The sequence below is a fragment of the Lonchura striata genome, chromosome 8, assembly GCF_046129695.1.
Source record: "Lonchura striata isolate bLonStr1 chromosome 8, bLonStr1.mat, whole genome shotgun sequence".
Classification (NCBI taxonomy): Eukaryota; Metazoa; Chordata; class Aves; order Passeriformes; family Estrildidae; genus Lonchura; species Lonchura striata.
The window spans coordinates 15,761,743-15,788,933 of NC_134610.1; the positions used below are offsets into that span (position 1 = coordinate 15,761,743).

Below are 27,191 nucleotides of genomic sequence, written 5' to 3' on the forward strand. Positions count from 1 at the left end.
CGTTCAGTCCCCCAAGTTCCCACGAATATGGTCCCACTCCATGCACTCTCACCTCCCACTCCGCGCACGGTCCCCCACACCGTGCACACAAGCCCACGGGCCACGTACACTCGGTTCTCCCCGCGCTCCGGGTCCACGCCGCACATGCTCACCCCGCACCACGAACACTTACCCTGCACCCTCCGCACGCTGCTCCGCGCTGAGCGTTCCCACCACACACACTTCTCCGCGCTGTGCACGCTTACCCACACACCGTGCCCGCTCACCCACGCCGTGCCCACCCCACGCTGCTTTGCCCCCCAGCCCCGCGCCCACTCTCCTGCCGCCCGTGCCCGCTCGCCCCCCCGCCGCCCGCTCCCTCTCCGGTAGGCTGCGTGCGACACGCCGGCTCCCCGCCCCGCTGCCACCCTCTGCCCCGTCCTTCCCCCGCGGGCTCCTGTCTGGACGTGTCGGGACTCGGGCTCCGGGCGCTGAGTAATGCTCGGCGCAGCGCGATCCCAGGCAGAGCCGCTGCGGCCGCCGCTCCGCGCCCAGCGCTCCCGGGGCGCTCCGGCCGCGACCCCGCTCGCTCCGCCGGAGGCCCGGCGACACCGGCGGCGGGGGGCGGCGGGGGGGCCGCGGCTCCCCATGTGCCTGCGGGCCCCGCGGGAGCCGCGGAGCCGCTCGCCCGGCGAGCCCTGCCCACGCCCGCCGCGGCCCCGGAGCCCCGGGGCGCCCTGGGGAGCGGCGGGGGAGCGCACCCCGCGGGCCGAGGGCCCCCCCGGCCCCCCGGCGCGTCCCGCCATGGGGGGCTGAGCCGGGGGGCTGCGCACGGCGGGGCGGCGGCGGGCAGGGCGGGGGGCGCGCAGCCCTCGCCGGGCTCGGAGGGCGCCGGGGCGGCGGGAGGCGGGGGGCGCATCCCGGGAGGATGGCAGAGCCGCCCCGGCGAGCCGAGCCCCGGCGCGCAGGGAGCCAGTGAGAGGGAGGAGAGGGGAAAACACAAACAAGCAAACAACCCACAACAAACAAAGCGGGCAGAGAGCAGCGCCGAGCCCCGCCGCCCCTGCCCCAAAGGCGCCCGCCCGCCCGCAGCCCGCACAGCCGCTGCCCCAGCGAAGATGCGCCCGGCCCTGGCCCACGGACTCTGCTCGCTGCTGCTCAGCCTCTGGGTACCCAGGTAGGAGCTGCACCCCTCCATCCCCAGCCCCGCCGCTGAAAGCCCCGGCCCCACGGGGAGGGCGCCGGGAAGCCGCCGCGCCCAGCCCCGCACCGGGGGCGGTCTGCCCAGGGGGCTCCTGGAGGGGTCCCGCCGCCCCGGCCCGGCCCCGCACGGTTGCGGCCCCCCGTTCAAGGGGTTGTCAGGGCTGCTGCTCCCCTTCGCCTTCCCTCGTCCCGACGGAACGCCGGTGGGATGCGCAGCTTCTCCCGCTCCAGGAGGCTGTCCCCCTTCCTCCCCGGCCAGAGACGCTCCAGCGCCCGCCCGGACTGCCTCAGTTTCCCCGCTCGCCCGCGGAGGACGGGGGAATGCCGGCTGGGATGTCACTGTCGTGGGGGTCGGTGCCTACTGGATCCCCCTGCGTCCTCTCACTGGCTCCGCCTGTCCTAAATGCTAGAGGGGTAAGAGGGGGCCACCTGCTTTCTAAAAAGTGAACCCCCAAATTCACCATCCCTGTCCATCTTTGCCTTCCCTCTGCCCGCTCCCAAACTTGAGCGCTGCAGGCAGCCGGGGGTTAATCCTGGTGCTGGTACGAGTCGGGGTGGGGGGGGGGGGGTCCCCCGCCCTTCCCCCTCCCTCCAGCCCCTTTAAATATAATTTGTTAACGTTGGGACTTGTATTAATTAAAGCAGCAGCCGCTGCAGCCTGTGACCTGGGGGCCTGTCACCGTGAAATCAAGTTTAAATCCAGATTTAAAGGGGGAAGAGAGCTGGGGGGAGCGCTGTATCTTCCTAAGAAGTGTGACAGTGACAGCTTCTTGCCGGTCCCTGGCCCTCCTGAGCCCTGGGTGGAGTGAGAGGCAGAAGGACCTTCCCTCTACTCTCCGGAGCCCCTGCCTCAGTTTCCCTGCAGTGTGATTGGGAAAGACCATGTCAGGATGCCCTGGGAAAAGATGGCAGAGCTCTGTCAGGCTCAGGATATGAAGGGAACGAAGTCATTGCAGTGTTTGGGGTAGGAGCTTCTGGAGTTGGAGATGGTGGTAGCTATGTTCTTCTCTGCATCTTTTGTCAGCCAGGGCTTGCTTGACAATGAGAATGAGTGCAGGAAGCTGAGAAGAAGATGTCCTCTCCTCTGTAGGGGTTTTGGAGGGATGCACTCCCTTTGTCTCTGTTTTCTCTGCTCCACCTCGACTCTCCCTATTGGAGTCACCGTGGATTTGTACTGGGGCATATTCATATACTACCCATGGGAAGCTGGAGAAAGCAGCAACCTGATCCTGACAGGTCTCCCTCTGCCCTGAGCAAGCTGTAATTCAGCAGAGACGCTGGGGCTGAACCCTCCCTCCAGAGCTGGGTGTGCGCTGAGCTGGGGACCTCATCCCCTGACAGCTGCTTCTATCCATGTACCTGCACCAGGCTTGCAGGGTTTGAGGGAACAGAGGGGGAGTAATCCTTCTCCCCAAGGCCTGGCAGCTGCAGTCCTTCCTCCAGCATCCTCCTCCAAGTTTTGTTTCTGTAATCAAAGTTCAAAAGACTTTGAGCTCCTTACTTCTCCCAGGGACCCAGCTCTTGCCTGTCCCAGGAAACAGGGAGAGACTTTACTGGGGAGAGCTCCCAGTAGGGACCAAGCTCTCCTGAACAAGCAGTGGGGTGGTGCTGAGCTCCTAGTGGACCATACTGCAAGATGCTGGATGCTGCTGGGCATCCCACTGTCTGCTGCTTGCTTTGTGGGTTATCCACTTGGACACTGTTTATCCCAGAGTCCTTCAAGGCATTCCCTGGAGTTGGGCAAACACTTCCTACCATCTCCTTCTCCAGATTTGTCTGTCATGTGTACCTTCATATTAGCTCCGGGCCTGTCTTCCTGGACATACTTTGTCTCCCCACATCCCACATCCCATCTCCACACACTCCATCTACTTCCCCATTTCCCCAGGTCACATCTCTATTTGTGTAAGTACCTGTATCCCTGCCATGGACCATGTGCCTCTCCTTGCACCCATCCATTTGCTGCTCTCTGTGCTTCTGTGGCCACAGGTATCTGGTTCAGTGGGGCTAGGATGTGACAGTGGGCTTGGGATTGTTGCTGGGAGCTTGAGGATAGTTGGCACACTGCTTGGCTCCATATTTCACAGCTCAGCTGAAAAGAAAAAGCTGATCACTCCCTTTACCTCCCTTATAAGGACCAGCAGTGTTGTAGGGATGCAGGGAGGGGATCAGCCAGCAACATGGATGGAGGCAGACCTGGAATGGTCCTCCTGCTCCAGGGTCTCTCAATTCTCCCATGGGGAAGCCCATGCTTTCTGTGGAAGGCAAGCTGGGGCATTGTGTGCTAAGAGTCTGCAGTGCATGGCCAGTGTGGGAGATCCCTGGTGGAGCATGCAGAGAGAGTGCAAGCCTGGGAGATGCTGAGCTCCAGGGGCAGGATGGGCAGATTTGGCTGCTGCTGGGCAAAGGCTGCCAGTGTGTCTGTACTGTACTTGTGTTGTTGGAGGTGATTGCAGCCCTGGTGCTGCTACTTTTCTCTGCCTGGATGAGTACAGGGTTTTTCCAGCCTTCCCTATAGGCAACAGGCACTGTGTAGATTGTGGAGTATCCCCCTTCCCCATATCTGTCCCCCACAGACTTTTGCCCTTCCCTGAATGGAAAACCAAGTGGTTGACACATCACTTGCTCTGAGCTCAAGGGTGTCCTTTTCCCTCCCAGCTCCTGCTCCAATGAGATCCTGGGCCTGAAGCTGCCATCAGAGCCAGTGTTGAATGCCAACACGGTGTGCCTGACCCTGCCGGGGCTGACGCGGCGGCAGCTGGAGGTGTGTGTGCGCCACCCTGACGTCACTGCCTCAGCCATCCAGGGGATCCAGATTGCCATCCATGAGTGCCAGCACCAGTTCCGGGACCAGCGCTGGAATTGCTCCAGCCTTGAGACCAAGAACAAGATTCCATATGAGAGCATCATCTTCAGCAGAGGTAAGGGTCGGACATTCCCCTCCTGTCCCACTGTCCATCAGCTGCTCTCTGGAGCCCCCATGGGTTCCCCCTGGGCCCCTGCACAGCTCTTCCCTGGCCCAGGGGATGATGAGGCAAGCTCTTTGGCATCCCCATGGATGAAGGCAGACAAATGTTACAGTCTGTCAGATGAAGGAGCAGTGCATATGGGAAAGCTGCTCCATGCACCTTTGTACCTGCACTGGCCCTTGTCCTGAGCTGCTCCTCCCTGACCAACTCCAGCTGCTCCTGAGACTCTTCCCAGGCCCTCCCGCTTTCTGGCATCTTCTCCCTGTGTGGTGTAGGCTGGTGTTTGGAGCAGTGCCATGGGTGTGCAGCATAGTTGGTAGGTCTGAAGGTGGATGCCATGCTCTGGGATTTGGTTTGGTGGATACAGTTGAACATCTTGACTCAGTCCTGCTCTGGGGATGGTGTTTTAGTGTGTTGTGATGAGCTGAAATACCCCTAATAGTGGGATGTAGCTCTGTGAGCCTGTCACCCTGGTGTTCTGCCCTTGTGTTGGTTTTCTAGTGCAGAGAGCTAAGGGGTCACTGTTTTGTGGGACCCTAAAGCAGGGTGATGGCAGAGGGGACAGGGATATAGGCTGTCCTGGGAGCTCACCTGCCCACAGAGCCCCCAGATGTACTGCTGAGAGAACTCTCCTAGCTCTCCACATTCTTGACAAGGATCCTGGTGCCAGGATCTCATCTCCCTCACACTCATGGCTGGCTCTGCCTGTATAAGAGCAGCTGGCCTGCATGGTGCAGATTAAGGTTGTGACCTGATGGGATCTTCTAGAGGACTTGAATGTATCTGTTCTTGAAACCTGTGCCTCAGCATGTTTCTAAGTGCCCATTGCCACAGACCGTGGTCAGGAAGGACAATGGGGTGCCAGTGGCCAGCAGTCAGGGTGCTGAGGGAAGGCCAGGTGCCAGCACAAATACCATTCCTCCAGCTCCCAAGAAAGGTGAAAACTACCTAAGAAACTGCTCACATACATGCTTTGTGAGCCTCTCAGCCTGATGCCCAGTGGAGAGTTCAATCTTCCAACCATTGAACTCTTCTTCAAACATCCTTCCACATCCTCCATCTTCTTTCCTTGGGACTGTGAGGAGAGTCTCAAAGAGGAGAGGTTGGTAGCTTGAGGCTTACATGTCACTGGGGGGATGTGGTGGCAGGAGCCCCCAGGCAGCTGTAGCAAGTGGGAGAAGGCTGGAGAGAGGATCACAGAAGCGCTTTGGTGTCCAAAGATGTCCAGAGCATCCTGGACAGTCTCACTGGATGGAATGCTAGCTCAGAGCATGTGTGGCATCAGGGCTGTGGTCTTGCCATGGAGTAGCTCTGGTCTCTCTCAGGACCTTAGTTCTGGAGAAGGGCAGCATCTCTTCCCACTGTGAGCAGTGCCCAGGTTAGGGCCTGGCAGGAAGGGTGGGGACTGTCAGCCCTGATAAGCATCGAGGTATTTCCAGGTCCTCTGAGGAATGTGGTTCACTTCTAGTCTCCTCAGGCGGCAGGAGGCACTGACTTGCTGGCTCAAGTTGCTCACACACCCAGACACGCTTCCTTGCCCAGGTACCACCAGACTGGGAAAGGAGCATCAGCAGCAGAGAGAGCTGACCTGCATCCCCCCCTCAGCTCACCTTGTCTGCTGGTGGCCCCACTGCCTTGCACCTCACTCGTGTCTCAGATGCTCCTGCAGCCCTTCCTGCTCTCAGGGCTGTCACCAGTGGATGTGGGGACTCCAAAAGACCCTGGACTCCTGTCCCCCGTCTTGAGCTATTGGATATGGCTCAGCCCAGGTTCTCAGCATTGGTGGGATCCCATTGTCTGGAATGGAGACACAACATGCAGCAGCAGGGCAGGAGGGAGGTAGGGCTGGAGCAGAAGAGCAGGCAGGCGCTCCTGTTTTGGCAGCAGAGGTTGCAGCATGAGCCCCAAGCACCCAAAACTATCTCATGTAGCTGCTTGGAGCCATTCTGGCATGGAGCAAGCCTTGATACTGGAGCCCTGTCCCACTTTGAACCCACTCATGTCCCTCAGTAGCAGTGCTGGAGCTGTGAGCTTTGCCTTCCATCTGTTACAGGCACAGCCATCAGAGAGGGGACGCATGTCAGGAGCCCAGTGCTGGAGGAGAGGCGAGTGGTAGAAGTGAGGGGTGCAGGCTCCATGCTGCAGGCTTTAATGTGTCTGACCTCTAGGGACCAGGTCTCTGCTCTGCGCCCTGCCCCATCCTGCCGTGCCTGGGAACGCAACGTGCTTGTAGGATCATTGTTTGTAACCCAAAGTGACAGACCCCTTTAATCTTTCATTCCTTTTCCCACTTCTTCTGCCATCAGTTCAGCCGTGCGTGAATCTCACTTTAAATTATTTGTAGCTGGCTTCTCCCTCCTGCTCTCCCCGCTTGGCTTCGCTCCCCGACTCTGTCCTGTCCTCCTGCATCTCGCACATCTTCTCCAGTGTGGGCATCAGCCCGACAGGATGCAGCACTGCTCCAAGCTCTCCCGTGGTGCCCGTCCCACACTGCCCAGTATCCAGGCATTCAGTGGTGCCAGGGACCTCATCCCTGGGGACAGAGAAGAGGACAATGGCAGATGAGTGCCCATCTCATCATCCTGCTGAGCTGATCCCAGAAGTTTGAGTACAAGCTCTGGGAAGACAGGGAGGAGAGGCTTCAAACAGGACAGGGCTAGGAGTCTGGGGTGGCTTCAGAGCAGCATAGCTGGAGACAGGGATGCTGCCAGCATCCTGGGCGGAGCACAGACGTGGGAGATGCCGCTCTCCCCGGGGCATGGGAAACAGTGGCTGTGAGGCAAAACAGCAGGTTAGTGGAGGGCAGGGAGGATGCCCAGGAGTTTACCATCCCTGCTCTTATAGAGACACCACCATGGTCTGTGGGTTTTTCAAGTCTGGTCTTTTGATGCTGCATCCTTGGGGGTATGAGACATCCTTTGTAACCTCTGTTGAGTCTCCAGTGCCATCTGCAACCCCATCCTCCTTGGCCCATGTCCCCTCCATATTAAACCAGGCTCAACAGTGCTACTGGAAATCCTTTGCCAGTCTTCCCTGTCTCCCCAGCTGGCTGCCTATGTGCTCACCACCTTCCCAGCCATTCTCTGCCACTGTCACTTCTGCAAGGAATCTCCAGTGCTGTCCCTGGTCTCATCTTTCTCTGCTGTACCTCCCTCTCCCTCCATGTGCTTGCCTGGCTGACAGAGGCATTCTCTTCTGGCGTCAGGAGAGGTAGGATGATGGAGAAGTGAGGTCAAGGCATCTACACCAGCAGTGGAAATAGGTCCCCTGCTCCTGCTCCAAGGGTGAGCAGCACAATTGTGTCCACCCCACTGGAGAGGATGGCCTGTTGTGCTGGTATATTGTCTATTGTCCCAGCAGAGCATCTGTGTGCTGCCAGGCACTGTGTGGCTTGGCTGGGCTGACCCGTGCATGGTTGCCTGACAAAAACCAAGCTGCAGATGGTGGTGGGTCACTGAGTCTTGGTCCTTGTCCAGCATGTGTGCACCCATGGGTGGATACAATGCCATCAGGGCAGGGACTGTCTGGCTGCTGGGCAGGGGCTGTCTGAGGTGTGCTATGGGACTGACTATTACCCTTTGCTCGTCCCAACCTCAGCCACATCTACATGGAGCTCCGAAAAAATTAGGAACCCCCATGGAGGGGTTGGATGTCCTTGAAGGCTTTCAAAGGCTCATGGTTGGAGGGGACATGATTCTTGGTTCCTGCAGCCTTTGGAGAGATAGGTGACGCTTCCATGCCCTGTGCCCATCTTAGAAGGGCTCACTGGTGACAAAGGGTTGGCATTGCCATGGCCAGAACTCAATTTCTTCCAGCAGGGAGTGGAGAACTCCTTGCAAGGATGGAAACACCAGGTGCTGGTGCCCAGCCAGCTGTGAAAAGGAGCTTGGGGAAGCTTTGCTGTGTGCTGAGGGAGGCAGGTGCTGTTACAGCTATCCAGGGAGATGCTGCCAAGCTCAGGACCCCGGCACCCAGCTCTGCAGAGCCCCAGCCAAGCTCCGGTGCCCGCAGACCGCAGCGCCTGGCCTGGCGCACCTGCAGCTGGGCTGCTGGCTGGCTTTTGTGTGCCCCCAGGCAAACCAAGGGCTTTGCCCACCTGGCCCTGAAGCGCATGCGGATACTGTGGATGCCTGGCTTCATCCCTGTGGGTTCCCTCATTCCCTGGACCTCCTCCCCACTGATGGTGCAAGTGAGACCCTGGGGCCAGGCAGGATTCCTGGCGATGTGGGGCTGAGCTCGGCTCCCTGCAGCCTGCAAGCAGCAAGGGCTGCTCTCTCAGAGTGCCGTGGGCGGACGAGAGCGAAGGCTGCGGGCTGTCCCTGGCACGCTCAAGAAGGTGCAGGGAGGCAAGTTGGGATCTGCAGGGAGGCATTTAGTGCCTGGTGCTGGGCCAGACCCTGGCAGGTTCACCTGCAGTTTAATTAGGGAGAGGGGAGGGGAGGGAGCAGGGCTGGGGGAGAGGCAGCATGTTGGGACTGGCCGTCTCAGCAGGCCTCGCAGGAGGTGGCAGAAGAAGCTCTCCTCTGCCTTATATCAGGGCTGGGGCAATGTGCCCACAGCTCCTGGCAGCTACACCCCGCTCCTGGGGGGTATTGCCATGAAGGGGGCAGCTGAGCATCCCTGGGGTAGCCTAGGGTGGGCCTATATGAGGCTGTCCCGCTGGCTCCCTCAGTGCCACACAGGCATTGCAGTGATGAGTGCTGGGAGAGAGTTGCTGCCTGGATGTGATGGTGAGCTGTGGGAGGAAGGCCATGCCTCCAGCTCACCCTGGTCTACAGACTGCAGAACCCGGAGTTGTGCCTGAGCCAGCCCAGTGGCCTTCATCGTACATCTGCTTGAAAGATGGAGGAACTGCAGCATCCATGGCAGAGCCAGTTCTGCTGGGACTTGAGGTCTTGCTAAATGACCTGCCATCTCTTAGGCACAGCTTAACAGGGAAAACTTTCCCTCCTAAGAAAGCTGCTTTGGGATTTGACCTGGGGAAGAGATTTCAGACCTGTCCTCCTTGCCTAGCATGGTCTTTAAGTACACAGCAGGCTGGATGCTGGTTTTGGGGTCAGGTCTGTGTCCTCCTTTCTCTCTTCCCTGCAGGATGCATTACTTCTTGTACCTCCCACAGCTACACCTCTTCTGTGGTCTCTAAAGGGATATGGTGGCTCAAAAATCACTGCTGAGGTCTTAGGTGGCTGGGGTAGCTGGAGAGCCTCCCTCCAAAGTGCTCAGGGCTGGCCACCACATGCCACTCTCGGCTGTGGTTCCTGGAAGCTTCCACCCTTGCTGAGCCCACGAGGCAGGTGGTTGTTGCAGCCATGTGGCTTGTTGCTTTGCTTCAATCCTCTGTCTCTGGTGTAGCCGGGGTAGAGCAAGGAATGTAAAGTGAACCTCCCAGCAAAACTGTACTGGCATGGCCGCTGTGATCCCAGTGCTGCCCTGACCCACTCCTCCCCTTTGCTCACAGCTCCCCATGAGAGCAGGTGAGGGAAGAAGGGGAGAAGGTAGGGAAGGATGGTGGGACCAGGCAGAATGATCTGAGCAGGGAAAGGACCATGATGAGATGGGAAAAAACTTCCTGAATGATGTGATGTCATGTCTTGAGGACCAGTCTGTCCCCACAGCCTGGGGAGTGGCAGCTCCAGAGACAAGGACCCATACAGCATCCATCATCTCACATGTACTTGGAGAGCACTAGAGGAAGAAGGAGAACTGCAGCCTTAACCCATAGGTTTCTCAGCCATGGAGGGCTGACCTCTTTGCATCTAAGGACACGGGTTTGCTAGACAGACTGGGTGGGGTAGAGCTTGTGTCTGGGCTCCAGAAGAGATTTAAGGACATGCCACACCGGAAATTATTTTTTAGACTGGAGAAATGTGTGAGAAAGAGTCAGGGCTGAAAGGAGAGTGTTGTCCTGGGTGAAGGGTTTGCTCCCCCTGTCCCCAGGCGCTGGCTGTGCAAGGACCTGGGGATGCCCAGCAGAGTGGCAGTGACAAACTGGGCTGTGCCCAGGTTTGGCATATGAAGCTGGCCCAGATGGTGGCATCTGACATAGGGATGGGGGGAATACAGAACTGACAAAGAGAGGGAATCCAGGAGACCTTTCTGTGCTGGTTCTTCATCCTCCACTGCTCACCTGGGGACTGAAGTTCCCCAGATGTGGGCCTTCATGCTCCAGCAGCGCAGTGGGTGTGTTGCAGGCACTGCCTGCCAGCACTCTCCCTGGGGAGGCTGCACGGCGCAGTGTACGCACCAGCAGCCCCATTACCTGCCCACTGAAAAATGTTGTTTAACTTGTGCATGGAAAGAGGCAGGCTGAGAGCAAGCTTGTCCCACACCAAGGGGAAGCTGGGAGAGGCTCCTGCTGGCTTTTAAGCAGTGCCTCGTTAATTTTTTAAATGCACCAGTGTCAAATTAACACACAAAAGAGCAGCACGACTTTAAATGCAGGTTTCCGGGCTGCATTTCATTTTCCTTTAATAAGATCATAGCGTTTGCTCAGCGGGCGGCAGCGAACCGCGGAGGAGACGTGAGTGATGGGGAGCGCTGCCAAGGACCCGCGACAGCAGCGCCTGCACTCTCGCTTCTCCTGACTCTGTGGCACAGGCAGGGAGCTGGCAGAGCTTTGGGGCGCTCACCCGAGACCCCTGTTTGATGGCATGGATTTGGTAAAGAAAACACCCCAAAACCTGTTGTCTGTTCAGCTGTGTCAAAGCCAAACTGCTCATGTCCAACAGAGGGAGAGAGGCTGGGAACTCCAGCTATTTATTTATTCTCATGTGACGCCACGGCACAAAATCTGGCTCTCCCTCCATCCTTGCCTCATGCTGGGGCTAGTCAGTGTGCAAAGGGCACTGCAGGCTCCCCGCCTGACCTGGAAACCACAAACAAAAATATTATTTTGCATTTCAAATAGAATAGAAACTCCCAGGGAGGAGAGGGTCCTCACCTGGCTTCAGTGAAGCCAAGAGATTCTCAGGTATCCTCTGCTCACAGCCACATGGAGCCCAATGAAGTCCCTTCTGTGAGTCCTGTCCCTGTCCCCATCTGCCCTGTCCCCAGCTAATGACACTTGTGGACGTCTTCGCTCCCTGGTGTTTAATGACAACCAGCTGCTGGCTCTGGCAGTGCATGGTGTGGTCACGGCATGCTCTAACTAGGGATGCTCATTTTTTTCCAGCCTGGTGTCACATTTAGAGCTTCTTGTTGGACCTGCCAGGGTTTAGGGTGGGAAGGGGTATGAGCAGATGAATGGGGCTGGACAGGCAGTGCAGCTTGCTCTTTTTACTGCCTAATCTGCACCCTGTGAGTAAGCAGAAGTGGCCCATTCTTCAGCAGAAATATCTCTCAGCCAGTGTTATATTTAGTATAGCGGGAAACTCTGAGTGGAGAGGGGAGGAGGGATTGCCTTTCCCGTCAGAGCCATGATGCTGATGCCTGAGCAATGCTGTGGTGGCATCTCCTGAAGTGATGCGAGAGCAGGGTGATGGTGGAAGTGATGGTGATGAGGTCCCAGCTAGGGAAGGGCTGGCCCTCAGGGCAGCAGTATGTCCTGGTGGGGATGGGACTGGAGAGTAGAGAGTGGTGATTCAGACATGGCCTATGTGGGAGCTGGCGCATCAGGAAAAAGCAAGACACAAGCTGAACCTCCAAATCCCTACCCCGCAGTGTGATGATGAACTCATCCAGCCCCCAGCCTGAGCCCCGGTCTCTCCTTCCTTGCAGGCTTTCGGGAGAGCGCCTTTGCCTACGCCATAGCGGCGGCCGGCGTGGTGCACGCCGTGTCCAACGCCTGCGCTCTCGGGAAGCTGCAGGCCTGTGGCTGCGACCAGAAGCGCCGTGGCGATGAGGAGGCTTTCCGGCGCAAGCTGCATCGCCTCCAGCTGGAAGCCATGAACCGCGGCAAAGGCATGGTGCACGGGGTGCACATGGAGCACATGCCGGCAGAGACCCCTGGCCTCCAGGACTCCTGGGAATGGGGAGGGTGCAGCCCTGATGTGGACTATGGAGAGAAGTTTTCCAAGGATTTTCTCGATTCCCGGGAAACCTACAGGGATATCCACTCCCGCATGCGGCTGCACAACAACCGCGTGGGCCGGCAGGTGAGTGGGGCGCTGGTGACGGCTGCGGGGAGATGATGGTGGGAACAGGGTCCCCAGGACATGTGTGGGAAGGCTGTGAGGGACTCGTGCTGGCTGCTGAGGAACCATTTGTGAGTTGGGGATTGCCCCCAGTCTTGCCCAGAACAAAGGCAGTGATGCCCTCAGCAGGACAGGGCTGCAAGGATGTACCGGTCAAACACCTGCTGGGAGCAATTGCTGCTGTGGCCTTGCCAAGGGACGCTGTCCCAGGCCACTGCCACCTGCTTGTGCTGCAGTGGTGCTGCTGGGGAGGCACAGCGATGATTCTGGCTCCTGCCTCTCAGGAACTGGGTGAACTGGTGTTGGGCAGCTGCAGTGGCGGTAAGCTAAAGACAGGGAGGAGAAAGTCACCAGCATCATGGGGACACAGCACAGATTCTGCAACACCCAGACATGTCTCTTCCTCCAGAAAGGGAGCCAGTGCCCCAAGGAAGCAGATGTGAATGAGACTGAGTTAGGCAGTGGGCTCCCATACCAGCTGGGAATCACAGCATGGCCCTGGGAGCAGAGGTGACAGTCCACAGCCTTGTCCCCCATCTTGAGCAGTGTGCTGGTGCCTGTTCAGGCATGCAGGACAGCCTCCCCACCATTCTTATGATGTCAGGTCTCGTTAAAGGTACTAATTAGTAGCTCATTCTGTCTGGAAGCTGAGGTTTAAAAGCAGCCTGACACTGGAGACAAGAAGCATGCAGGCAGGAGGGGCTGGGACGATGGGTATGTTTCCCTGCCTGCTTTTGCTCACAGCAGGTGCCTCAGAGATCACATCCATTGAGTCCAATAGGACACATGTCCCCAAGACCCCAGCCATGTGCTTCCAGGGGATGTGTAGTGGCTGCAGGAATAAATAATTAAAGGTCAGAATTCCATAAGGAATATTTCCTTGGGATGGTTCAGACATTTGGATGTGCTTCTTTCTTTGAGCATGTTTGAAGCTGGCTGTGAGGTGAGGATGCTGCAGAGCAGGACCTTAATGTGCAGCTTACCCTGATGCTGGAGCTCAGCTTTACATCCTGGAGAAGCCACCCCAGTCTGGCCAAACTGTAAATGCCTGGGGAATACCAAAGCTTTTTATTTGTTTGGCTTTGTTTTCTTGTGTGTGGTGAAAGCTCATTCAGTGTTAGGTAGCTAAATCCCTTGCAGATTTCTCTGGCCCAATCTGGGCAAGACCCTTGTTCCAGTTTTGACTCCAGGGCTCATCCTGATTCCCCTACATCTCTCCATGCCCTGGATCTCTGGGACTCTTGGCGATGTTCAGAAACCTGTGGTCTGTGTTCCCTATTTCCCAAGGGAAACCTCACAGCCTGCAGAAGGATGGGAAGATAAGAGAGGAATATTTGCTCTGGCAGGATGTCATGAAACATTTCCTGTGGGATCTAGTAACAGTGAAAATGCCTGGGGTCTGCTTGTCCCTGTGGGCAGGCAGGCACGAGACTGGTAGTGTCAGCTCTTGGTGGCTTCAGATACAAGATCTGGACTGAGGAAAGAAGCCTGGGAGGTAGAAGAAGCAGAAGAAGACTAAAGGAATAAAGGAGGGAATGGTACCTGTGCAGGTGGGGAAGCAATGCCTGGACAGGCTGCCCAGCTCAAGGACCTTGTTGAGATGAGGGTGAGACCCCATGTGTGGTGGCTATGGGTGCCAGGCATTGGAACAAGGAGATGATGCTGTGCCTGGTCTGTGTCTGTTGGTGCTGTGCTTATTGCCAGGGCTGGTCCTGGAGATGTGTTCCCACTGGGGATGGGTTCTCCAACTCCCCATCTGCTCTTACAGCAATGCTGTGTCTCCCACACCCACCCAAGCACCACTTACTATTAGGAGCAATTTTCCTAGCGTAATAAGGAACAATCTCCTGGGATTTCCCAAGAAAGGAATAGTTGTGCTCGTTGCAGCAGCTCTGTGGTCTTCCCCCCCAAGTCCTGAGGCTTGAACCTCTTTAGCAGAGCAGTGATGTGGACGTGCGAGCCTCGTGCCATGCCCTGCCATGCACCATCCCTTTCCACGCACCAAGAAGCTGCAGCACCCAGAGCTCTCCAGCATCTCTCTGATTCTGAGCATCCTCTCTGTGGTTCCTGTGTATCCCGAGGGTGATGTGCATGTGGGTAAGCCTGGCTCAGACCCTACAGTGCTGGAGGGAGGTGACAATTCCATGAATGGTGGCATCCAGGTGGCATCAGATGTGGTTTCGGTAGTGTAGTGGTTATCACGTTCGCCTGACACGCGGAAGGTCCCTGGTTCGAAACCAGGCAGAAACACACTGATTTTCCTTTTTATCCGCCACAAGACGTGCAGCATCCTCTGATAGTGGCAGTGGTGACCTTGCTCCCGAGGAACAGAAAGCCCTGTCATAATCATGGCTTGGTCCAGCTCAAGGCTGAGGTGGGTGTTGTGCATCCCTGGCAGGCTGCAGGCTCCCCAGCAAGGAGCAGCAGCAGTGTGGAAGAGACTGTGCAGGTCCTCCTAACTCACCAGATCAGAGAGCAAGAGAGGATGAAAGGAAGCCAGGAACTACCCATTACCCTCACAACAAAGACCTATGATAAAGTTCTTATGAGCGTGCCTGGGAGGAGCTGGGAATGTGTGAAAAAAGCACCAGCGAGTCCAGGCATGTGTCGAACTTGGGTGTCTATGAGACAGGGAAAGGATGGGTAAGGGTGCATAGAGAAAATTCAGTAACACAAGCATGGGGCCAGGACTCAGATGGGACCTTCTTGCATCTCCCAGCTCTGTCCTGTCCCCTCTGTGCTGCCTGTGCAGCAGACTATCGGCCATCACTGGTCAGGGGTGGATGGGTGTTGTGATGCTGGGGCTCGGGATGTTCAGCAGTGATGGCTTGGGTGATGGAGATGGTCACACTTGACACCTTCTTCAGCCCCTGCTGTGACCAGCTGTAGGCCCAAATGAACCCCTGTCCAGCTGTCACACCACTGTCCCCTCCATCCTAGTGGTGAGCCTGCCAGCCACAGCCCTGTACGCAGATTTTTCCTGGTCCAGCCAAGCCAGCAGGGAGGGAATGTGGGAAAGGATGGGGTCCCAGTGCCAGTATGTTCCCAAGGATAATGACAAGTACAGTGGTGAGCAGCTGGTGTCACACCCTGCAAATGGTGGAGAGGCCAGGTAGCTCATTACCTGTGAGGTGGAGGCTCTTCCCAGCAGGAGCAGGACTCTCAGCAGGATGAAAGCCAAACTCCAGCCCAGCCCAGACCTCTCCACCATGTGCCCCAAGCTCCAGGCGTGTTTCCCTGACCTGCCTTCATTACCATAAACTGCTTAGCAACTTGGAGATTTACTCAAAAACAAGAAAACAAGGAATAAAACCTACCCACCCGTACCTAAACAAGGCACTCCTGTCACATGTGTCCCTCCCAGGGGGGGGGCAGGAATAGGCAGCATGTGGCAGGCATGAAGCCAGGTAGATGTGCAGGACTGGCATTGTAGGACAGCACCTTTCACAGGGACAGGTGTCCCCTGGAATCCTCCCACAAGCCCTGGAGCAGGGCCCTGGGTATGGGGATCAGACTGTGACAGTCTGCAAGCCCTATCTGAACTCCTGGTGAGGCTTGGGTGTCTGCATGGGAAGGGTACTCCTTGAAGTCTGTGTGAGCACATGTATATGGGGGCACAAAACTCAGCAGGGAATCCCTGTTGGGACAGAGCAGAGGACATTATAAACTGTCTTTCCAGGCTGCATGGGGATGTGTGGCCATGTTGTGCCCCTGGAGATTGATGGGCATGAGCTGTTTCTCTTGGCTTGGCCACAGCAATATCCCTTACAGGGATGGGGGATGTAGGGGATCTCAGCATGCAGCCTGGGGGCTCAGCAGCCTTGCCCAGGGAGTCCAAGGAGCCCCACACTGGCCTCTGTCCTCTGCACGAGCTGTGCTTTCAGGCTGGCCCAAACCACAGCCAGAGCCCAGCCCAGGCACCCTGGCCCTTGAAGGGGATGGATGTATAGCACTGGCCACACTGCAGCCTCTACAAACTGTAAGTCAGGGCTGTGATCCCTGCTTGGAATTTGGGTGGTGTTGGCAGGCAGCACCGCAGCCCCCTGGCACTGTGGCCAGACAAGAGAGAAAAGCAGAGCTGCTCCTAGGACTCCCAGAACTGGGGCTTAATGGGATGAAGGCCTTGGGGAGGGGAAAAGAAGGGGAGGCATCCCTCCCACCTGCCCCACTTGTAGTGCTACTGTCTGGTGAGGTGCGTGGGAGACCCTAGCACTGGGGAGGTCCCAGTACGGCTGCACAGATGCAGCCATGCTGGCTTTTGACTGGGGTCCAAGATCTGGTTGATGCTGCTGGAGCCAAGCAGCAGTGGGAGGTGAGATCCAGGATCCTTCTCCTCCCTGTGCTCAAAGAGCTCACCCTCTCTTTTAGCTGCCAATCCCTTGATGAAACATAAAAGCCAGTTGGTATTACCAGGATGGGACGGGACAGGGTGTGGGACATGAGTTGCACTGGGCACAGCAACAGGGTGCAGCCTTGCTGGCTTTGCAGTTCCAGAGCTTTGATGGCTACTCATGCCAGCCCTTGATGTTCCCGTAGTGCCAACCCACACAGAGCTCCACTGCGGCTTCTCCAGTCCCCAAAATGAGTCTCCTTCATGCTAACTCTTCTGTCCTTCCTTCCCCACCCAGGTGGTGATGGACAACATGAGGAGAAAGTGCAAATGCCACGGTACCTCAGGGAGCTGCCAGCTGAAGACATGCTGGCAGGTGACGCCTGAGTTTCGCCTGGTGGGGTCTCTGCTCAAGGACCGCTTCTACGGGGCCACCCTCATCCGGCCGCACAACCGCAACGCCGGGCAGCTGGAGCCGGGCCACGCTCGGCACCGCCGCCGGGCCGGCATCAGCGAGCTGGTTTACTTCGAGAAGTCACCCGACTTCTGCGAGCGAGAACCGGCCCTGGACTCCTTGGGCACCCAAGGGCGCCTGTGCAACAAGACCAGCCCGGGCATGGACAACTGCGAGAGCCTGTGCTGCGGCCGCGGGCACAACATCCTGCGGCAGACGCGCAGCGAGCGCTGCAACTGCAAGTTCCACTGGTGCTGCTTCGTGGCCTGCGAGGAGTGTCGCGTCACCGAGTGGGTCAGCGTCTGCAAGTAGCCAGGCAGGGATGGGCGCCCACCCCAGGGTGCCAGGGACAAGCACGCCTGCCTGCGGCAGGGGAGGGAGACGGGGATTGGCGCTGGGGGGGAGGTGGAGCCGCGATACCCGCTTCCCTCCGCTCCGAGGGAGCAGGAGAGGACATGCTCAGCACCCTCCGAAATCAGCACTTTGTCGTCACCCGGGAAGGGCAGGGCTGCCCGCTGCCCCCCAACCCCTCACGAGAGCACCAAGGCTCCCGGCTCCGGGGAGCCCACGGCCATGCTGTACAGACCGCCGACACCAGCACCACTCGGGGGGACGGAGGGTGGGCGTGGGGGTGGGGGACTGCCCGCTGGCACCCAGCGGTGTGGAGCAGGATGGGGTCGTGGACACAGCAGGGCATGGGGAGCCCAGGGTGGGAGGGAAGTGGGGGGACACACACTAGCACTGTGCACAAGTTCCTCCAACCACATGCGAGGTTGTGCTCGGAGCAGGATGGGGTTGGAGCACCCCATGGGATGGAGAAGGGGCACAGCTCCCCGGGCTGGGGCTCACCTCTCACCTCTGGGCTGGCTTGGGCTTCGTGGCCGGAGGGGCGAGTGCCCGGGGCTGTGCTGTGTGTGTCTGTGTTATTATATGGTAAGTTATTTTCTGATTGTGAATAAAAGTGGATTGGAGACAGCATAGGGTATTTCAGAATGCAGCACCCTGCTCTTGCTGCTGCCAAGGGCTCTCCATTCCTCTAGGGTGACAGAAGGATGGAGGTGGACCCTCAGTGCTGCTGACCTACTTGTGTGAGACCTTCTTTCGGGTGCTCTCCTGCCATCCCATGATAACTGTCCTGTGAGCTGTTTGCAGACTGGCAGGAGGTGGGGACCCATCGCAGGCATCCCAGACACTTGCAAGGTGCCTGCTGGGAAGCTTCTGCCCACTTGGATGCATGCTAGACCCCATCCATCCCACGGGAACCCTGGCTGTTGCCCCATGCCTGTGACCATGCCGGGGCTGGGAGCTGCCCCACTGTCTCCCACACTCCTGGGGAGGGATGATGGGGCTGGAGAGTAGGGAGAGGGGAAGGCAGCATGGGTGGGCCAGGAAATGGGGGTCCACAAAAGGCAGCTTGCTGGGGTGGTGGGGAGGGCACCCATCTGGCTGCAGTAGGCTGCAGGGGCCAGGCAGGGAATCATGCTGCTGCTGTCTCCTGGCTGATAATTTCCCTGCTCCTCCCACCGCTGTGCACCCCTTGGGGCTACACAAAAAAAAAAAAAAAAAAAAAAAAAAATAGAAGTGATTTTTTAAAAAACTAAATCAAGGAGGAAAATACCGGGCTGGAAGGAAGCGAGCACCCTGGGTCCAGCAGGGAGTGGCCCGTGTCCTCATTTCATAATGCTCACTCATGCAGCTGGAGCCGGATCGGCTGGGACAGATGCTCTGCCCTTCACCACCCCTAGATGGGAGGGCTGGCTTTTCCCCTCCAGGAAGGACCATGTGGGTTGGGTCCTTGCTTCTGGAACCAGGTGAGGAGAGGAGGAGAATGTTGTAGGTGCTGGAAGGACATATAGGAGCTTCAGTGACCTTGCGGCACCGTGTGCCTCTGTCTGCCAGCATAGAAGGGACAAGACACAGTGGCTGCCAGCAGCAGAGATATTGGGCTGGTGTTCTAGCAGGGAACAAGATCTCAGCTTGGGCTTTGGGGCACTCAGGCTTGCCCTGTGAGGCATGAAAGCAATGTTGTTCCCATGGGGCAAGTTTTCTCTGGCAGGGCATGCTCCAGCAGTTCATTTTTCCTCCTGAGATCCTACTTTTCCATCTCCAATATCCATCTCCAATATGAAGGTCCTTTTTCCAAATCCCCAAGACTTTGGCCGTTACCCTAAGAATTAATTAGACCCTACGAGGTTCCCCTCCCTCCCAGGCTGGCAAAACCCTGTGGCCCTAAGGTTATGCTATTCAGAGCAGTGGAGCTCTGTACATCTATCATGTTCCAGCACTTGGTAGGTGACGTTGGTTCCCACCACCGAGGGGCTGCTTTGCAGATGCCTGTGATCTCAGGGCTGCCTGGGGTGATGACTGACTCACCATGGAAGCTCTCACCACACTGCACTGGCCCTTTCATCCTCTGCTTGCCAACCCCAGACCACCTGCTCTGCAACAGCAGGATCCTAGGATATGACTCCCCCATAAGGGGACCAGGGTGGGGACAAGGTGTTTTTGATGATGCAGAGAAGTGATGCAGGGCAGGGTCATTCCCCCCAAGGACATATCACATCATCCAGCGAGGCACCAGGCTCTGGGCATCCTGGATCTGCAAAGACTGCAGCTTGCTCTTGCCTTGCCAGACAATGACAGGAATAGCATTGTGAAAGAGCATACCAGTAGTGCCAGCACACCTAGGCTGAGACTCCCAGCACCATGCCCAGCGCTCTTTGGTTCTGTAGAGACCCTGTGTGAGATGGTGACTCTGGGACTTTCAGAGGAAAACACAAGACCCTTTATCTTCGTTAGTCTGCAGGTGACATGGTTGGGGTGCAAGTGCTGTGCTGGAGGGGTGCTTGGGACTGCAGGCAGCACACTCTGGGTGTAGGCAGCTCCAGGGCACAGGCATCCTGCTTGCAGCACCTCATTTTCCTCTTGGGGCCAGCTGGCTCCCAATGCAATACCAGCCTTCAAGATCTGCTCTGTGGCTTTTCTGCTGAGTGTCTGGGAGCCACAGGCAAGGTGCCAGTGTGCCTGTGGTTACAAAAAACAGTGTCCCCATGCTTCCCTAACTAGGAAGCAGCCACTGGGCAGCTGTCCTCACAACCACATTGCTGCATGCAGGACGCCTCCTTTCCCCACAGCCACTGTTGAGCTTCCAGAGCCAGCTGCCAGTGAGGGCTTGGCTCCCCGAGGTCTGGGCATTCCAAACTTCTCTTCCATGAGCCATCCTCCCTGATCCACCAATGGGATATGTCCCAGTCCCACCAAAGACTCATGTTTCCTCACTGTTTGAGCCTGCTGAGCTCCAGCCTTGCACATGCTGGTGCATGGCCCCCTACTGCCCCATGAGGGACATCTCCACCCTGCAGAGCACTGCACACAGTTCTGGGCTGAAGTGGGAAGGTTCGAGGTGCTTCACCCAAGAGACAACAATGACTATCAGTGTAGAACAGCCCGGGCAGATGATGAAGATGGTTTCCAGTAGAGGGGACCAAATTTTTCCAGTGTTTTCCAGTCATCTTCCTACAGAAGCAAATCACTAAGGGAGTTTCAAAACTTAAAAAGGAAATGGCCATTCCTTTCACTTGTATGCCATAAAAGGGCACTGAAGGCTCTAAACAGGACAACAAGTCCATGCTGCCAAAACCAGGTAAAACTTATTCCAGTTTCATTAAGTATTTTGGCCCAAGCTCTAAAAATTCCTCTGACCTTGAGGGTCCCTGCTACCAAGGGAACCACCAGCCCTGTGGCTCTGCTAGAGTCATGTGAAGTCCAGTGGTTTTCTCAAACTTTGAACTTCCTGGTTCCAGGGGCAGGAAAGCTTTTCAGATCCTTCTAGTAAACCCTAAGTAAATGTCAATTCTTGCTCCTGTGGTTGTGGAGAGTGATGGGAAAACCTGACCTGAGTGTGACTGCTGAGAAGGCAGTAGAGACACCTGAGCTGGCCTGATTGATTTGTCCTTCTGCCAGGTCTGAGACAGATGTGTGGCTGTCCAGATGTGGAAACCCCAGGCCGGTGCTCTCTCAGACCCTGACCTTGTGCCCACCAACAGACACAGAGTGGAAGAGCCAAAGGGACAGTGGATTCCCTCCAGCACAGCAGGTTGCTGGGTCCTTTCTCCTCTCACCCAAAGCCCCAGCTCATCTCTTGCTTCTGGAAAGCTCCAGCAAGGGTGGGGAAGGTCTCCGGGGGTGGCAGGGGAGTAGTGGGGGGGGCTGGGACTTTCCCCAGGAGATCACAGGAGGAACTTTGGCTGGAGGGTGGGGGGAACCGATGAGGAGTTGCTACATCATGCCCCAATGAGCCGTGAGTAACTCCTCTGGTATTTCTTCCCCTCACAGAACAGTCATCAGAGCCAGATCCTGCCTGGGGGAATCACTACACGGGAACGCCCAGCCCCATCCAAATTCCATTCCTGCTCCCATCAGAGCTCTCAATATGAAGCAGAGCTATGAGTGGACAGGTCTGTCTCAGTCGTACCCCCTGTCCCATGCCACCCACTGGGCTGGCATGAGCATGGACATGGGCAGAGCTGGCAGTCCTGGCTGGCTGAGCCTGGTCAGCTGCTGACCCACAAAAGCAGCCAGATGCACCTGGGCTACTGGAAGTCACAAGAGAGCAAAGCTTCATTGTGTCTGCTTATCCAAGGGGAGCAGAGGACATCCCCTCTCCTGCTTTATTCTGGGCAACTGGCTTCCATGCTTCCTCTGCTTGAGAAGCAAGTAGCCATGGCTTGAGACCCATCCTGAGAGCCTGGCTGGCACTGTTCTGGAGCTGAGATGCAGAGAGGTGCTCCGAGCCTTTCCTGACGTTCAGCCCCAACATGTCATGCTTGGCACCAGCACCCGTGCAAGCCCCCGAAGAAGGAAAAAAGGTTGGCCCTGACTGACCTGCTTGGCAAGGCAAAGTACCTACAGCGAGGCAGCACCTGGCTTGGGATAGGAGCCCAGGAGTCCTGTGCTCCCCCCACCAGCCCCTGCTCCTGCCCACCACCCCCCTGGCACAGCATTCCAATGGCATTGCCCTCCATTGTGAGGTGTGGGTCACCCACCCAGTGAGAAGGCTGTAGCCACCACTGTGTTGAGCTCACTGAGGTACCAGACATGCTGGCAGCAGCCAGACTCTGGGAGTGTCACCACTGGCTGGGCAGACTGCAGCCGCCCTGCTCAGCCACAGCTGCACCAGCCCTGGCCATGGGACTACCACACGCCTGCAGAATGCCCAGCAGAGTCTGGACACGGGTGGGATGTGGAGATGGAGAGCAGAGGGAGGGTTTGGGCTGAAGTCTGTGATGGAGCCAGGGTAGCTCCAAAAGCTGGGGTAGGACAACCTCTAGGGGGAGGCTGGGCAAAGGATGGGAAAGATAGGGGCTGAGGAGAGTTTGGAGTGCACTGAGCCCCTTAGAAAAAAGATCTGAGCAGTGACAGTGGGCACACTGGAGTTAGAGCAGGTGGCAAGATGATGAGAAAGGAGGCTGATATTTTTTGGGAAGGGGGTGATGTGGACGTTCTCCACAGCCCAGACCCCAGTGGCTGAGGTCCTCACCAAGCAGATGGGCAGCAAGTCTCCCTAGAGATGCTCTGGAATAGAGGGAGAGATCTAACCATTAGACCACTCAGCTTGTGTTGTGCCCCTGCTGTAATGGCTGCAGTTACGGTTGGACCCAAATGTTCTTTATTCTCTTAGTCCTAAATGTGGTCCTCTGGCCAAGAAAACACCAGGGACACCCTAGGCCTGTTGGAGAGTGTGTGAGGAACACTGGCCCCTGGCACAAGTCTGTGACATGCAAGAATAGGGTACCAATACTTTTCTTTATCCCTTGACCTGTCACAGGGAGTGCTCAACCCTGGCCACTGTGTGAATAGGGTCTGCCAGCATTCCCAGTTCATTGCTTCCTTGAGGCTGATGAAGGAGGCAAGAGGATGTCTGGCTGTGACAGCACAGGACGTGCCAGAGAAGGATGTGAGTCTGGAACCCGCATGGTGGGGACACCAGGACAGGTGGGGAAAGGGGGAAAGCTTTTTGGGCACAGATGGAGAACACCTGGGGAAGACCTTGTGCTACTCCTCCCCTTCCCCCATTGCAAAGGGAGGTTTTGGGTTCGGGACGGAGATGATGGAGGGGCACATCTGGCATGGGGGCAGGACACCGGTGCAGGAGGGTGGGAGCAGGCAGCTGGGGGTCGGAGGATGAAAGCACAGGGTCCAGGAGGAGGGAGTGACAGGAGCAGTGCAGAGGCAGCCAGCACAGCCAGGTGCAGTGGGAAGGGCTGGGGGGAAGGCAGGGAAAAGAGGCCAAGTGCAAAGAGAGCAAAGGCAGCGGAGGAAAAGAGAGCATGGCCAGAGAGGCAGAGATGAAAGGGGGAGTGAGGCAGGGGAGAGATGAAAGGGCCACGGCGCGGGTGCTCCTGCCTCCTCCCCAGGCTCCCGGGGCTCTGTAATCCCCGAGGAGCTGGCTCCTCTCATGTGGTGGCCCGCAGCTGTGTGCGGTCGGCTCAGCCCCACCGCTCCGCACTGGGACTTTCCAGGAGGGGGAGAAACCCAACACAAAACACATGACTGAACCAGCGCCTGCCAGGCCCCTGCGCACGCGGGGTCCGGGGGCACCCCGGTACGCGGCACACCCCAGATGCCACAGCCCACCGGGGCCGGGGCCGGGTGGCAGACACGGTCCCCTCTGCTCCGGGGAAAGGTGGCCTGGGGCAGGGTGAGAGTGGTGTGAACCTGGGCGGTCAAGGGCAAAACCATGAGGTGCAGGCAAGAGCTTGGTTGAGCCAGGGAGAACACAGCTCAAACAGAATCTGCATCAGCATGGGGTAGCCTCCAAGAGACACCCCTCTGAGGTCACAAAGGTGGGGGAGGTGCAGGTGCCATATGGGCTTAGTCCTCCTCTCCAGATTTCTCTGTTAAGTGCCATAGTGCCTGCTGGGCTTGGCTCTGGGTACCAGGGATGCAGCAGGACTTGGCATATGGAGCTGGAACCCATCCTGGTGGGTCACTGGGTCGTTTGTTTTCTGCCCAAGGCAAACTGGAATCTCAGGCCACTGCAGATACTGAAGTAGCACTTTCAAGGCACTTGTTACCTAGGCTATCTCTGCTCTCCATGCCCAGCTCAGGCCACTACAGAGGGGTTCTTTCTCATAGCAGATAACTTTGCTGCCTGTCAGTCTCCTGTTCACCACTGCTGACTGCAAGGATGCTGGGCTCAATAGTGATGCAGGCCCTCTTTTCATCTTTGGGGCAGATGGGCAGCAGACTTGGTGCCCATGGAGGGTGTCCCATGTCTCCCTTCCTCCTTGTTTCAGTTTTACCCACCCCAACCTTCTATCTGTGCCTACATGAATCTGATGAGCTCAGCTTGAAATCACTCTGTCTGAGCATGGCACCAGAAGCTGCCTTTGCCTTCTTGTCTCAGGGATTTTCCTTTCCCCATCTCCAGTTTCAAGATTAAAGAGGCATCTTGGCCAGTGAGTCCCTCTGAGCCCCTAGTGAGTGTCACTCTGTAGGACCTTCCTGTTCCAAAGGCTCTCACAGAGCAGGGTTGTCAGCTTCACAGGTATTGCCCCTCTGGGAAGATCCCATCTAATTCCAGTTTTTGGGCTACATCTGGAAGCATTCTGACTTCCTCTGGACTACCCCATCCTTGCTGAGTGGCAAGGGGACCCTCCATGGGACAGGGAGGTCTCAGCCTTGATATGTTGTCCCTGCCCATGCCACATCTGACTCCTGCTGTGCACCAGCTGGGGAGGGTCACACCACCCCAGCCACACGCACAGGAAAGAAGGGGCACAGCTATCCCAGGGTGCTCCCCACAACTGCACAGCAGTCCTGAAATTGCTCCCAGGAGCACATCTCCGTGCTGGCTGGGAGCGGTGACTTCACGGCTGCACTGGGGTCTCTCTTCAGGGACCAAGCTGAAAAGGTGATGAGGGTGCTGCGGTGCAGAAGAGCCCAGAACGTTTGGAGAGCAGGAGGTGGCTCTCCGCAGGTCCCCATCCCTCCAGGTAGCAGCCAGCCCTCCCCAGAGGAATGCTCTAGCAGAGCCGCAGCTGCAGGGAGGGGAGGCGCTTGCCAGGCGCCGTGGCACGGAGGCATGACAGGGCACGCTCTGCAGGACCGTGAATACCTGTCCCAGACACTCAGAGGCACACGGGGCAGGTACGGGTGGCGCAGGAGCTCACACCCCGTCAAGCCTGGGCGGTGGTGCTCCATTGGGAGAGGAGGCTCTTTGCAATTCCCCTCTCACTCCCACTGGTGAATGGCAAGCTCCCTCTCGGCACAGCCCGCTTCCCCATCACACTCTGCACGTAGCACACGGGCTTTGAGGAGGGAAGGAGGGAGGGATAATGCCCTTTTCTCCCTGGCACAGGGGGTGCAAGGGCTCTGGCCTGTGCTGTGGAGTGGACTGGGTGGTCTTACTGGGTCCCTCTAGCCTTAGCATCGCTGTTTGAATTAATTGCCAAGGGAGTTGCTGAGCAAGGCTCGGAAATGAGATGTGCAACACAGTGAAAAAATAAAGACAAGCACAGTTATGGTGCCTGGTGATTTGCTGTCATTTGCTGCTTGCATGGACATGGACTGCATACCTGTCACAGGCACGGAGATACATCCATATGAGCCTCACCCGTACTGCTCACTCACAGCTGCTCCTGCTGCTGCAGGATCCTACTGCTTGGAACAGGCTGCACACCCCTGCCACTCCACTGATCACACTCCCTGCATCAGCCCAGGAGCATGTGTCATACCAAGAGGTCCCCAGATTCTGTGCTTGATTGTCCTCTCGGCCCAAGTATTGATGCATGTGTCCCTGGAGGCATCCTGAAGAGCTGGCTCCAAGTAAAGAATAGGGAAAAAGGTGACGCCAAAATCTCCAGCTGTTTGCAACAGCTGTCTAAAAATAAGGATGTACCACACTATGACATTGCCAGTGCAAGTCCTCCGCCATGAGTAGCTGGAGTAAATACCTGCCAAAGGAAGTGGCTTTTGCTGAGCAAAGCTGGGCTGGTATCGATAGCTCTGTGCTGGCTAAAGGTGTGCTCCAGACTTCCTGAGAGTCAAGCGCTGGGAGTTCAATTTCTCTATTTTTGGGCTAGCAAGAAGGCACCAGAATGCTGAAATGCTTTTAGCCAGGACCAAGGAGTCTGCAGCGCTGGAGGAGTTTGAGCCAGATGAGCTGATAACCTTTGAGGGCACCTGCCCTCAGAAAGTGGAGGCTGTGACAGGAGAGATGCAAAATCAGGAGAAGACTTCTGCCAATGTACCTCTAGATGCAGAACCCACAGTAAACCTGAAGTGGCTGTGAAGTGGAGGTCAGCAGCACTGTCATTGCCCCCCACATCCCCCTACTTGCACACACTGCCTGCCTCGCCTTACAAGGAGAAGTGATCTGTGCTGTTGTGGTGTGTCACACTCACTGTTCATGTATGCTGAAGCCTGTCATGGACTGGATTGTCTTTGATGTTGCTGGCTGATGAAACCACTCCTGCAAGGTCCCTTGGCAGCAGCCCTGACTGCAGGGCAGATATCCCAGACCTGCAGGGGCTCCCCTTCAGGTGCTGTTGGTTGGGCTGAAAGAGGAGCCTGACAACAATGGGATGTGCTGGATGATAAGCAGTTTTTCCCTGGAAATCCTTAGCAGACAGTAGGTTAGCCCTGCAACCTGCCTGCAAGATGCTGTGCTGTCAGCTGTGGTGCCAACACACAAGAGCTCCCATGGATAATGCAACAAGAAACAGCCAGGTTTGGAATAGGATGCAGAAATCCTGTTCCTGGTGCCACTTTCATGCCACATGTCACCCAGACTGAGAGGGAGCCTGGTCCTTGTGTAGTCTGTAGCCTGGTGCTGCTGCTGTAGGAGATGCCTTGAAGAGATATCCCCGGAGGCATTTTGCGGGGTGAATGCCCCACGGCAGGTATGCCCTGCAGTGAAGCACAGCTCTAAATCAAGGCTTACCTAGGCAGGGGTGTGAGGCACTTTTGTTTCTTGACCTGGGGATCAGCCCATGCACAATTCAGAGCGTGCTCAGATTGTGAGCAGAGCTGCAGATGCAATTGGTCCGTGTGCTTCCTGGAGCCTCCTGACTCCCTATTCCTGTCACAGATTGCTGCAGTCACAGCACTTCAGGATTTGG

At 57.1% G+C, this 27,191-nt stretch overlaps 1 protein-coding gene and 1 non-coding gene across 2 annotated transcripts; both read left to right on the plus strand.

The window, feature by feature from the left end:
* Positions 1-1,097: 1,097 nt before the first annotated feature.
* On the plus strand, positions 1,098-17,447 carry WNT10A (Wnt family member 10A). The gene is made up of 4 exons (XM_021526323.3): positions 1,098-1,156; positions 3,841-4,103; positions 11,868-12,244; positions 16,912-17,447. Exons 1-4 carry the CDS (start codon positions 1,098-1,100, stop codon positions 17,377-17,379), a joined length of 1,167 nt encoding a protein of 388 aa, XP_021381998.1. The 3' UTR covers positions 17,380-17,447.
* TRNAV-GAC (transfer RNA valine (anticodon GAC)) lies at positions 14,461-14,533 on the plus strand. The gene has a single exon. It is a non-coding gene; the product is annotated as a tRNA-Val (tRNA).
* Positions 17,448-27,191: the final 9,744 nt, after the last annotated feature.